Below are 12,991 nucleotides of genomic sequence, written 5' to 3'. Positions count from 1 at the left end.
AGTCTGTGTGCGTGTATTAGCCTGTTAGGGGGAAGGATATGTAGAGCTCTGAAAAATGAGCACCATGAGTGGTCTGTCGGTTTTTGGGTTCTTGGGGACACCCTGCACGGCCTTGGTGGGTGGGAAAAGTGAGGTTGTGTATAAAAGGGCTTGTCCTACGACTAAGCTGTGCATTTGGCCTCATGTGATGCCATTTTACTGAAGCATCTAATCTAATGACACTAGCTTGCAAGCAAAAGAGAATGAGATAGGACTTAGGAGGACACAAAAAAAATGAGGTAGATCAAATGAAACTGATGCCACCTTTACATAGAATATGGACAGAACTAGAAAATATTAGGGATTTTTGTTAAGATTGTTGCTGCACATTTCTTATTTTTTATGTTTTCTAAATTTTTATGGTTCTTCTGCATGGACACACTAAACACATATAAAAAAAAAATTCAGTTAGTAAAGTAGCTGATACAAAACCTGTATAGCAAGTTGTGTTTTGTGTTGAACATAACTCAATGCATATTCATACATTCACACACATACCACAATCTTGTCTTTGTTGCTTTTTATTTACATCATTTTAATTCTACGTCAGTACCAGGCCTTCTACCAAATATTAATAGAGCAATTTGAAAGGCTTTTTAGCTGTGCCTTTATCTCTGGTCATGTCTTGTATCCAGTCATGGTTGTGCAGCATTGTGTGATTCACGTGGCAGGGCTGTTTTGATTGCCAGTAATCTCTTTTTGGATGGAAAAAGAAGAAATTTAATTTAAGAGAAGATAAAATACCACTAAAATCTTAAAGTAGTCTTCTTAGAAGAGAAAAATAAAAAATAAAAAAAAAAGAATAGAGGAAACATAAAAACAGTAATGCCATTCATTCAGGCTGAAGATAAAAAAAAGTTGGCCCTTTGAAACAACCAGCTGCAAATGCCCACAATGATGCCGTATAGTGAATCCTTTCCCAGGGCATAGAGCAAGACATCCTTTTCCACGAGAAGATACAAGCGTTCCTATGCCCCATAAGACAGAAAAAAACCCACCCCTGTGTAATGCAGAACTGTCTACACCTTCCAAAACCTTTACAAGAAATGATTAACAATCCTCTACCGACTCTTGACAGACCCAATTCTCTCTAAATATTCCAGATATTTTGTTCGTGGCTCTCCTAGAAAATGAACAATGAAGAAACAGGTGAGAAGTAAATTCTCATCTTTCAAAAGATAAAGAACAAGCTTTAGGAGATAAAGCCTCCAAAAGGCCTTCTACTCTATGACAGACTGTTCGTATTAACTCTCTAACCAAATAAAAGCGTTAACCTGAGATGATACTTTGTCCTTCCAAATAGAACAATGAAGCAGAAGAGAGAGATTTTCTTGGATCGACCACTCAAAACAGAGACTTGCAGGAGTACTCCCCTTGAAGAATCAAGAACCCATGACCAATAGTCCGTCCTCATGGAAGGACAGCTACCCTCCAACAACCGCAACAAAGAAGAGAGCTCCAACAGCTCCCTTTCATTAAGGGGTCTACACAAATGAAAGTCCCAAGAAAATTCATCCCCCATTAAAATAAAAAAGGAAGAAATAACTCCATTATGCTGAGAGGATGAGCTATACAAATGAGGAAACCCAGTTGTTTTTCCAAAATTGAATACGATTCCCATTTCCCACAATAAATGTGGTAGTAATTTGTTAACGCTATATAGTTTTTATATGCTATTTTACACCTGATGCTTGCTATTTCTGTCATTGAAGTTCTCTTTGTATCTGTGCTCCCAACCCTTGCCCCTCCCCCTGCCGTAATAAATAAAATAAAATAAAACTTTTATGTATCATAAAGACAATGTGAGGAATTTTTTTGACCCAATGGTAAAGTTGTTACATCAAAAGTGTAAGGTAAGTGGTCCAAGTGCGAACAGTCTTCTCCAAGCATGGAGGTAAGACTCTACATTATGCCCTCCCGTCCCCCCTGATATCGTGGGAGCTTTGTGAACTGGATGTTATATTTTCAATTGCACGTTTTATCTTAAAAATAGTGTGAATTGATTTGATTTATTTATTTTTTTGTACCTGTAGAGCCTGCGTGTCATTATGAATGATGGGCTTTCCACTATTCCCTCTGACTGCCTTCATGTGTAAGATTTTCACCTCATTAATTTTCAATAATATTGCATTTATTTTATTCCACTCTTTTATTTTAGCAGACTGTACTTTTGCAAGTCCTGGCCATCATCTTTAATGCATGCACCTGGATGTTAAATTACTAAATTATGATGCTTTGTAAATTCTCCTGAATGCAAATGCCCACATTGCTGGAAGAATTAAAAGGTAGAAAAAAAAAATTCCTGCTTGCCCTTCTACACTGCTTATGATGATAGCCATTAAGACCTACCCAGGGGGGGGGGGGGGATTATATTTGTAATTGGCTCGAATGCTTCTTCCCTTTCTTGATTGATGAAGGAAAAAAATGTGCTCAATTTTGTTGGACTCAAGAAGCATTATCCAACTACTTGAGTTGCCAATGTATTAGCTTATCTAGGGCCATTTCTTCTCTTGAATTATCCAAGGGTGGTACTGATTGGAGTAGTAAGAGGGAATCCCCCTAATTTAGTGGAACTGTTTTCCTACATAAAACAGGAAGTATTCCACTCCCACGAGGGAAGCTGTACAAAGTACAGTTCCTACTCGTATTCCTACTTGTATTATGTTTTGAATACAAAGCAGTATGAGTCCATATAGAGAGAAGGTCAGTTGAGGTGGGCTAGAATTGGTAATCTAATTGCCCTTTGAAAACTCCAAAACCAACTTTAAAACTTGGTTCATTGGTGACCAATGACCAGATATGCATGCCTATGGCATATAAGAATCTCTCGATCCACATGACATAAGTGAGATGTGACAGTTTTAGATGAATTAGGATACATACAAAATATCAAGCACCCTATAGTCCATTTCTTTCTTTTCTCTCTCTTACCTCTTGTCTTTTCTATTCTTACTAATCATTCCCATTTCTCATGTGATCTGTGACTGCTGAAATGGAATGTCTGAGAGAAATCTTCACAAAATAGTCAAATCGAAAGGAGATTAGAGGAGATTGGGGGAAGGGGTTCCATTTATTTGTTTTAAAGGATTTGTCATGGTATTATTCGATTAGGGTTTCATTGGCGGCGACGTGGTAGATCTGCAACTGCTTATCCTTGATTTTTGTTTGGTTGGATCAACTTAATTGTAGCAGGAGGAAATATAGGAGGTTTGGTTATTGGGTGGCAGTTAGATCTGCATGCAAAGGTAAGTTTCTTGATGCGAATGGAAAAGTTCATTTGATTTATGCTTGTGGGCGGTTTGGAGAGGAATGCTGGAGGGGCTGCGTAGAAGTCGAAATCTGTTGTGCAATAAAAGTTCAACTATCAGAATGCTTGGTGGAATGGGAGTTAGCGATGAAACTAGCAAGAAATATGGGATGTCCATCCTTTTAACAGTTGACGCTCAGCAGAAGTTTGATAATGTTAAAGCCAAGGTCTTAAATTTTGACTAAGAATAGAATTTTGAAGCTCCAAAAGTAGAGAAGTTTTTATGGCAATTTTTATTTCAATGTTAATTTGGAGTTGGATTTGAAAAAATGATGGAAGTTAGTAGTTAGTATGGAATTAATTTATGAAATTCTAGAAATGGTTGTTAGACATAATAATGTGAGTTTTAGAACTAATATATTTCAAATTTAACATATCTATGTTGTGTATGAGGTGGAATAGTTGTCAACTAATATTTGTATTAAACATATTTGTAATACAATGTTTATTAAGGATATCGGTTAATATAAATGAAATTCATAAATCAATTAAGTTTTATTATACAAATAAAGTTTATTTAGTAAAGTGTTGTTGTAAGTGTTAATGGTTATTTAGTCATTTAGCATTATTATTATGTGTTATAGTTATGTTAGTAACTGCGAGTTAGTTAGACTATTATGGTCATTGATATTGTATGTGACATATATTATAAATATGGGGAGAGACCTATCATTGTTGGAAGGTCTGACATTTTACTCAATTATTCGACATGGTATCAGAGCAAGGTTTGACCTAAACCCTAAATGCATGACTGCCACTAAATCAAACTCAAAACATCAGAATTGTTCACAACCTGCTGCTGTAGAAGAGTTGTCCGCATCACCAAAATCCAGGTGCAGGTTCAGCAGTTGCCGGTAAAAGCTGCAATCACTAGGAAAATCCTGGATGCTGCTGTCCTCTTCAAAACCTCAAGAAATACCTCATATTTTGCAAAACTAACCACATTGCAAGCCACAGAACCTGCTGATCTGCCAGCCCTCAGAATTTCACAGCCAGAGGATCCCCCACGCTCCGGCTGGAAGCTGGCAGTGCCAATCCCATGCACCGGTGGAAATCCGGCAGTGCCGACCCCATGTTCCAGCACATGAGACACTTTTGGGCAGTCGTTTTGCTCCGATTTCCTCCCAAATGTCTTGAATCCTTCCTCATGCCATAATACCAAGTTGTTTGTCACCATTTTTGTCCAAAGATATCACCTTTTTAGTTGCTCGTTTGCACAATTCCGGGAATTATTGCTTGCTAATGCCTGAAGCTGTTGGTCAATGCTTATAGAGTTCATTGAGGCCTGAAACAGTGGAATTGCTGTGTTCTTGATTCATTGTGTGCTTGTGGTTTGCTCTGGTTGTCGAAGTTGTGCATTGGGATGGTGTCCATGAATTTCAGCAGGATGTTGTTCGCTGTTTACCTGAGACTTTCTACTGTATAGAGGCTGTTTCGTACTGTTAGAGCTGTGTGGTTGTTTCTTGGGGCTGTTTCTAAATCTCTTGGAGCAGTGGCAGCATTTATACATTGATTTTTAGAGTTGTGGCAGTGCAATGTCTAGTTGTTGGTGATTTGTTCGTGGTTGGATCAGTGGTTGACTTGTTTGTGTTTGGTTCAGTTGGCCTGGAAGTTCACGTTTTTGGAATCCCAAGAGCATTTTGTTTCACTATGTATTTCTGATTTGCTGCTTTACCGAGGTTGTGGGTGTGTTGGGATGGCGTCCTCAAATCCCAAAAGTGTGTTTCCATCGTCAAGCTTTTATTCAGGTGAACAGCATGCTATAAGTCTATAACCATGGTCTTAAATTTCCACAAAATTTCCAAAATTTTCAATTTCCGTCACCTTTGAAATAGAAATGGCAGTTGATTTCTGTTTTACATAATTTCCATCAAAATTTCAACGAACCATCCGAAATTTACCGAGATCAAAATTTTAGTAAGACTTAATCGAAATTTTAAGTATAAAATGAAATTTCTTCGAAATTCAAATGAGAGATTTAGGAGTGAAGTGAAATTTCTTTCTTAATCTATTTTTTTTTATTGAAACAAAAAGATTATTACAAGGGCTTTTGAAATTCTATGAAAAAATAAACTTACAACAACATTTTTTATCCAACCATTCATTTCCAAATTATCATTATTTGTATAATAAATAATATTTAAATGATTTAGGAATTTTATTTGTATTAAATAAATATGTTTAATGCACATTATCTTACAAATAAATTCGATACACAAATTAGATTATAACTTTTCCACCTCATACACGACATTGATGTATTTAACATGTAAAATATTAGTTGTAAAACTTATATTATTGAGTCTATTAACCATTTCTAGAGCTTTGAAATTTGAGTCGATATTGAAATTTAAGACCTTGACTATAACTATCTCGGTGGAAGAGTATTCAAGGTTCCTACAATATCAAACATCCCAACAAGCATCTCATCATATTGCATCTTTTGCTCTGAAGGGTAATCCTACAGCTTGTATGTCATTTGGTATCTCTCCCACTAGTCGTTCTGTTATTGATTTTGCTGTCGCTAACCATATAACATATACAACCAACTTCTTTTTTGCCCTCTATTATCCTAAAAATCTACCTCAAGTTACCTTTGCTAATGGGTCAGATTGTTGTTAAGGGGATAGGAATAGTAAATACTACTCCTTCCATCTCTCTTTTCTTCTGTTTTATCTAATCCTAAATGTCCTTCCAATCTCATGTCAGATAGTAATCTTACAAAGTCACTAAATTATTATGTCACTTTCTTTCCTGATTCTGAGGTTATTTAGGATTTGAAGATGAGGAAAACAATTGGCACAGGGTGTGAGGCTCATGGGCTTTACAACTTTGAGTCACTTTCTCCTTCCATTGCCTACACAGCCGCTGCTACACCACTTCAAATCCATTGTTGCCTTGGTCATCTATACTTGGACAAATTGAAACAACTAGTTCCGACATTGATTTTTGTGTCTAATCTTGAGTGTGAATCTTTTCAATTGGGAAAACATCATTGTGTTCCCCTTGCTTCCCAGGTCGACAAATGGGTGGTTAATCTTTTCATGCTAGTCCATTCCAATATTCGGGGTCCTAGTCATGTCATGTCGAAGTTGGGGTTTTTGTACTTTGTTACATTTGTTAATGACTACTCCAAGATGACTTGGTTATATTCAATGAAAAATCATTCTAAGTTGTTTACTATCTTTTTTACTTTCTGTTCTCAAATAAAGATTCAATTTGATATGTTAGTCATGATGCTTCAAAGTGATAATGTTGAGGAGTACTTCAGTACCCAATTCACTCCCTATATGACTAATTCTGGTGTGATCCATCAGCCCTCTTGTGCCCATGCTCCACAACAAAATGGAGTTGCATAATGGAAAAAAAGACTTATTCTTGAAGTTTCTTGTACCCTATTGTATGAAATCAAAGTCCCAAAAGTTTTTTGGAGTGATGTTGTGCTTACAGGTTGCTTTGTCATGAATAAAATGCCATCCTTTGTCCTTGGTGGTAAAATTCCATATTTAGTTATCTTTCCTAAGGCTCCTTTGTTCTCCCTGCCTTTTATATTTGGTTATGTGTCCTTTGTCCATCAGTTAACTCTAGGAACAGATAAGTTGGATCCTTATGCTATCAAATGTATTTTTCTGGGCTATTCCTATACTCAAAAGGGATATCAGTGTTATAGTCCTACTTTACATTGATTCTTTGTCTCCATTGATGCCACCTTTTCTGAGTCGATACCATACTGCTCTGATTCCTTGAGTTTTGTTGACATTGATGCGTCCTTTCCTCTGCATTGCCTTCTAGATCCCAACCTGTTCTATGTGCCCAATCCTCCTATATCTTCATCCAATTTGAGTCCTTCTCGTCACTTGGATCATCCCAATTTGCAGGTGTACACGTGGGACTCCAGGGAGTCCCTTGTCAGATGATCTTATTTCCCATGATGTTGATCCTCTTAAAGCTGTTCGTAAAGGTAGATGTACTTGCACCCAACACCCAATCTCTAATCTTGTTTGTTTTGATTTCTCGTCACTCCCGTATTACTATTTTGTTAGTGTTTTATCTTTTGTTGCTCTTCCAAAATCTATTTTTGAAGCCTTATCCCATTTTGCGTGGAGGACTGCAATGGTTGAAGTAATGTGTGCGCTATACATGATAATGATACTTGAGATTTTGGTACCTTTTCCTCTTGGTAAGTCTGTGGTTGGTTGTCGTTGGGTGTACATTCTAATCCTAATGGTTCTGTGGCTTATTTGAGGGCCTGCCTTGTTGCTAAAGGATATACTCAAGTGTACGGTTTGCATTATTCTGACACATTCTCTCTGGTTCTACTGTTTGCCTCAATACATTGGTTCATCTCTTTAGTCATGACTTGTCATTGGCCTCTACATCAGTTAGATGTAAGAATGGTTTCCTACATGGTGATCTTCATGAGGAGGTCTATATAGAGCAACCACCTAGGTTTGTTGTTTAAGGGGGGTCAGGCTTAGTGTGTCAGCTTAAGAAATCATTATATGGATTAAAACAATCTCCTAGAGCATGGTTTGGCCAATTTAATGTTGTAGTACTTGAGTATGGCCTTTGACTATGTGCAGTAGATCACTCTGTATTTTATCGTCATACTCCATTTGGCAGGATTTTGCTTGTTGTGTATGTGGATGACATTGTGATCACTGGTGACGATGATCGAGGCATCTACGACCGAAAGCTTTTCCTACAGAGTGAGTTTCTGAACAAGGACTTGGGACCATTGAAGTACTTCTTGGGAGTATCGAAATCTCATATGAGAGTTGTCTTGTCATAGAGGGAGTATGTTCTTGATTTTTTTATGAGATGCGACTGTTGGCTGTTCATACACCATGGATCCCAATAGTAAGTTAGTGCCAGATCTGGTGATTTGTTGCCTAAGCCAAGATAGTACCAGAGACTTGTTGGAAAGTTGAATGATCTCACACTAACTTGACCAGTTATATCCTTCGCAATAAGTGTTATGAGTTAGTTTCTCAATTCCCCGAGAACAAGTCACTGAGATGCAGTAATTCGCATTTCGAGACATCTCAAAGGTGCACCAGAGAGGTTATATCAAAATCGAGGTCGCGCGACTCATTCTTATTTAGGTATATATAGATGCAAATTGGCTTCTGACCAAAGGTGCACAACTGGGTACTGTATCTTTGTCAATGATAATTTGATGTCTTGAAAGTGTAAAAAACAAACTCTGGTGGCCAGGTCAAGTGTTGAGTCAAAGTATAGGGCTATTGTGCACACTACATGTGAACTTGTTTGGTTGAAGAACATGTTGAAAGAACTAGGTTTCCCACACTCTCAGTCTTTAAAGTTGATGTGTGATAATCGAGCTCCAATTCATATTGCCTCTAACCCGATCTTCCATGAGTGGGCAAAGCACACTGAAGTTAATTACCACTTTGTTCGGGAGAAAGTTTTATAGAAGCACATACAACCAGTCATGTAAAATCCGAGTTTTATCTCGCTGATTTGTTCACTAAAGCTTTGGGTGGTGCTCAGGTGAAATTCATTTGTAACAAGCTAGGAGCATATGATACATATTCTCCAACTTGAGGGGGAGTGTTAATGGTTATTTAGTCATTTAGCATTATTTTTGTGTTAAATTTATATTAGTAATGGTACTATGGTCATTGGTATTGTACTTGACATATATTATAAATAGAGGGAGAGACTTGTCATTGTTGGAAGGTCTTTCATTTTACCCATTTATTCAATAGTAAATTTAATTTTTCATATAATTTGAAAAGCCCTTGTAATAATCTGTTGTGTGTGTGTGTGTGTGTATATGTACATATATATAAAAGATACATAAAGAGAGAAATTTAGCTTTGTGTCTAAATCTCACATTTGAATTCCAAGGAAATATTGTTCTATAAATAAATTTTGAAAAGTTTGGCTAAAATTTTGAGATTCGATAAATTTTGAATGATTCGCTGAAATTTCGATATTAGTTTATGTAAGATGAAAATCGACTGTCATTTCGATTTCGAGGGTGATGGAAATTGGAAGTTTTGATGGAATTTTCAACAATTTCATGGAAATTTAAGACCATGGTTAAAGCCAACATTATATTTTCTTGCTCAAGAAGCTGCGAAATCCCATGACCTTAGTGCATAGGAACAACTAATTCAGCCATAGGTCGCTAAGGGAGTGTGAGGCCAAGGATCTACTAGTGCTTTCTTAAGGGAGGCTCAAAACTAAATTTGATATCCATGCCCCAAGGCTTTAAGTTTCTGTTTATCTTGATAGTTCAAAAATATGGAAATTTTGATGCTAATGTAAATTTTTATTTTGATTTACAGAATGATGAAAATAAGTTGTAATTTGTAAAGCTTGGAGTTTTTTTTTTATGGAACTGTAGGAAGTGTTAATAACTGTAATATAGTAGCCCGTAATAAACATATTTGATTAATGTAGATTTAATTCTATTAAGGCTTGATATACATTATTTGCCCACTCCCTAACAGCTTGAGCATTTAGGTGCCTCCGTCATCGTATTTAGCAACAGGTGCTCGGAGGTCCTGGGTTCTAGTCTTGTGGCCCACGTTTATTATTTGTTTGTCTTATTCCATATGATAGGTCCTGTTTATCATTTATCTTTCCATGTGCTGCTGGGCTGCATGTGCAGGGGAGTGTTAAGGCCTAATGTACATTATTGGCCCACAACCTAACAGCTTAGGCTTTTAGGTACAGTGGTATTCTAACAAATTCGTAAACCTATAAATATTTATTTATTATGCAAATACAACTTATTTAGGCATGAAAGGTTGAATAAAATGTTCTAGCTAATATCTAGGCTCATTTTTTTTTTTTTATAAAATTTCAAAAATCTAAAAACTGATATGCTTATCCTTCTCTGTAATAATGTATTATCAATAAAAGGAGAAAATTTATTGAGAAAGAAATTTGAATTTGGTTTTCACATCTCAAATTCAATTCGAAGGGAATTTTTTTCCCAAGTTTCAAAAACTTTGGACCTTGATAACTTTTGGACGATTTGAAGGAAGTTTCATTTAAAATTTTCTAAGATGGAAATTGATAACAAGAATTACTGCTCACTGCCCTAGTGAAAAGTACTCTCTCTCAAAACCACCTCTTTTTTCCGTGTCTCTCTTGCTGAAGTTCACCCAGGCTGCAGCAGGAGATTAAAGAAGAGGACACAGATGTTCTGTTTAGATCGAAAGGAAGACATTTGATCTGTGATTTGATGGCATTGGTGAGGGTGTCTTTCTTTTGGTTCTCAAACACAATCCGTCTCGTAATAGGTGGGTGAGGTTATCTTCAGTAGCTGCAAAGTTGGTTTCTGCTGGGTTGTCCTTAATATTTGGAAGGTTGGATAGTGGATTTCTAAGTGTTCTTATTGGAAGCATGAGGTATTGGATGGTAATTTGAACAATGAAGGTGGGAATGTTTTTGGAATTAGGGTGTGGTTGGTAGGGAAAGAGGTTTTCAGTGTTTGTTCTTCGTGGGTCAAAAGGAGATGGGCGGTAAATTTTGTGTATTGACAAAAGGGATTTCCTTCCTGGTGATGGTGGTCTGGCGAAGGAAGTCAACAAAGTAATCATTCATGGAGTTAGGTTGTTCTGGTTGAGAAGAATCAATTTGTGCATGTTGTGGTGTTGGGATGCAAGAATGGGAACTTGAGCATTCATTCATTGCCAGGAGCCAATAATTCTCATCCAGACAATAGGATTCCCATGGCCAAAGCAGCTAGGTTTCAGTTGGTGCTGGGAGGGTGACAGAGGAAGCTAGTGTTTCACTCATGCATGATAGTGCAATGAAGACTGAGTGGAGTGGGCCTGGTTGCTTGATGATTATCCTGTACCTGGGCCAGTTAGTGGAAAGGAAAAGTAGCTCACTTATATGCTAGACAGCCCAATTAAACAAACAGACCCAAAACCAGAATGAGGTTGTCAGGTTGGTTTATTTCCCAGTTGGGCATTGAACTGGCGGAAAGTCCTAATAATGCTGTTAGAGTCCAGGAGGAATTTGTAATAGCCAATGGTTCTGACCAGAATTTTTGTAAGTGCCATGGGGGTTTTACTTGTGCGGTTCAAGTAGTGGTGAGCCTCAGAAGGTTTTAAATCTGCTGGAGGCATGCTGATTGCATAAGATGGGTTTGTGTGGCAGAGGAAGCTAGTGTTTCAGTCCTGCATGACAGTGCAATGAAGAATGAATGGAGTGGGCCTGGTTGCTTGATGATTATCCTGTACCTGGGCCAGTTAGTGGAAAGGAAGGGTAACTCACTTATATGCTAGACAGCCCAATTAAACAAACAGGTCCAAAACCAGAATGAGGTTGGTTTATTTCCCAGTTGGGCCACTTAATTGAACAGGCTGAAAGTCCTAATAATGCTGGTAAGAGTCCAAGAGGAATTTGTAATAGCCAATGGTTCTGACCAGATTTTTGTTAAGGGCCATGGGGGTTTTACATATGCAGTTCAAGTAGTGGTGAGCCTCAGAAGGTTTTAAATCTGCTGGAGGCATACATGCTATGTTCAATTAATTATGTTAGAAAGAGTTTTAAAATGGGCATTCTTAATTCGCTTTTTTTGTCAGGCAATTTTTTTTTCCTTTTGTTTCTGTTTTTTATTATTATTTTTATTTGGCTCTTTTGATGACTGTTTATCCTTCTTAGATTGTAACTTCTCTTTTCTCACTTAGCATATTTCTTTTGTTATCTAACACTATTTCAATTTTGAAGCTGGTGGAAATTAGAAATTTCAATGGAAATTTTGACTATTTCAGTGAAATTTTAAGATCATGGGAGCCCTCCAATTTTGCAATGACGTTGGTTGCTAAAAGGAATGAACTTGGTGGTTGAAATCATGATGATGGTGTTAGGGATTTTTGGAGATCCATGGCAAGGTACAATGGTGGCAATTTCAACAACGATAATCAGCCGCAACTGAACTGTGATAATAGTAATGTTTATCAGTTTATGTGAATTATGTGGCTTTTTTCAAGGAAAGTGGAAAATCAAAATGACATGAGGGAAGCCACTCTTTGTGGTGCATGGAGGAGGAATAAAGGGGATCTTGTTGAAGTAGATCGTCAAATGGTTGTCTGGAAAAGAATTCCCCAGGCAGTATTAGGAAAGACGATGGTGCTTCAAAATATTACGTCTTGGATATGGAGGCTGCTCTGACAGTGGCAGTTTAATCTGTAATTTAGATGTTGCAATAGTCTGGAGCTATACTCGAATAAATGTCTCAAGCAGAATGGTGATGGGAGCTTTCCTGTTGTGGCGTGTGAACCAGATTTAATGGTTTCTTGGGATGAGAATTGTGAAGGTGGTGTGAGGGTTGGTTAAAAACAGCGACATGTGCATAAAAGGTGTGTTATCTTGGTAATTTGGTTTTTAAGAAGTAAGAACATTGCTCTTGTTGGAAAGTTATTGTGGTGACTACCCTTGGAAACTAATCCTCTTTGGTGTGAAGTGATCGAGAAAAAATTGGCTTGTAGGAGAACGGGTGCATGCAAATGTTTAAATTAGTGTTACTCTTGAAAATCTGTGGAATTTTATTTCGCAGTTCACATCCTTATTTTTTATTTTTTTTAAATTTTTTTCTAAAGAAGTATAGATTCTAGATGGATCTCAGGTTATGTTTTAGGAGGATTTATGGTTAAG

The 12,991-nt window shown here is 37.2% G+C and overlaps 1 protein-coding gene across 4 annotated transcripts in view; it reads left to right on the top strand.

The window, feature by feature from the left end:
- LOC131154318 (uncharacterized) overlaps window positions 1-12,991 on the top strand; it is a 126,522-nt gene that overhangs the window by 63,111 nt on the left and 50,420 nt on the right. For all 4 annotated transcript variants that reach the window (XM_058107011.1, XM_058107014.1, XM_058107012.1 and 1 more), the window contains exon 29: window positions 2,073-2,131. In XM_058107011.1, coding sequence (XP_057962994.1) covers window positions 2,073-2,131 — 59 coding nt within the window. The remainder of the gene's footprint in view (window positions 1-2,072; window positions 2,132-12,991) is intronic.

The sequence above is a fragment of the Malania oleifera genome, chromosome 4 (assembly GCF_029873635.1).
Source record: "Malania oleifera isolate guangnan ecotype guangnan chromosome 4, ASM2987363v1, whole genome shotgun sequence".
Classification (NCBI taxonomy): domain Eukaryota; kingdom Viridiplantae; phylum Streptophyta; class Magnoliopsida; order Santalales; family Ximeniaceae; genus Malania; species Malania oleifera.
Note: the sequence above shows the minus strand (reverse complement) of the source record. Positions and strands in the feature narration are given on the sequence as shown.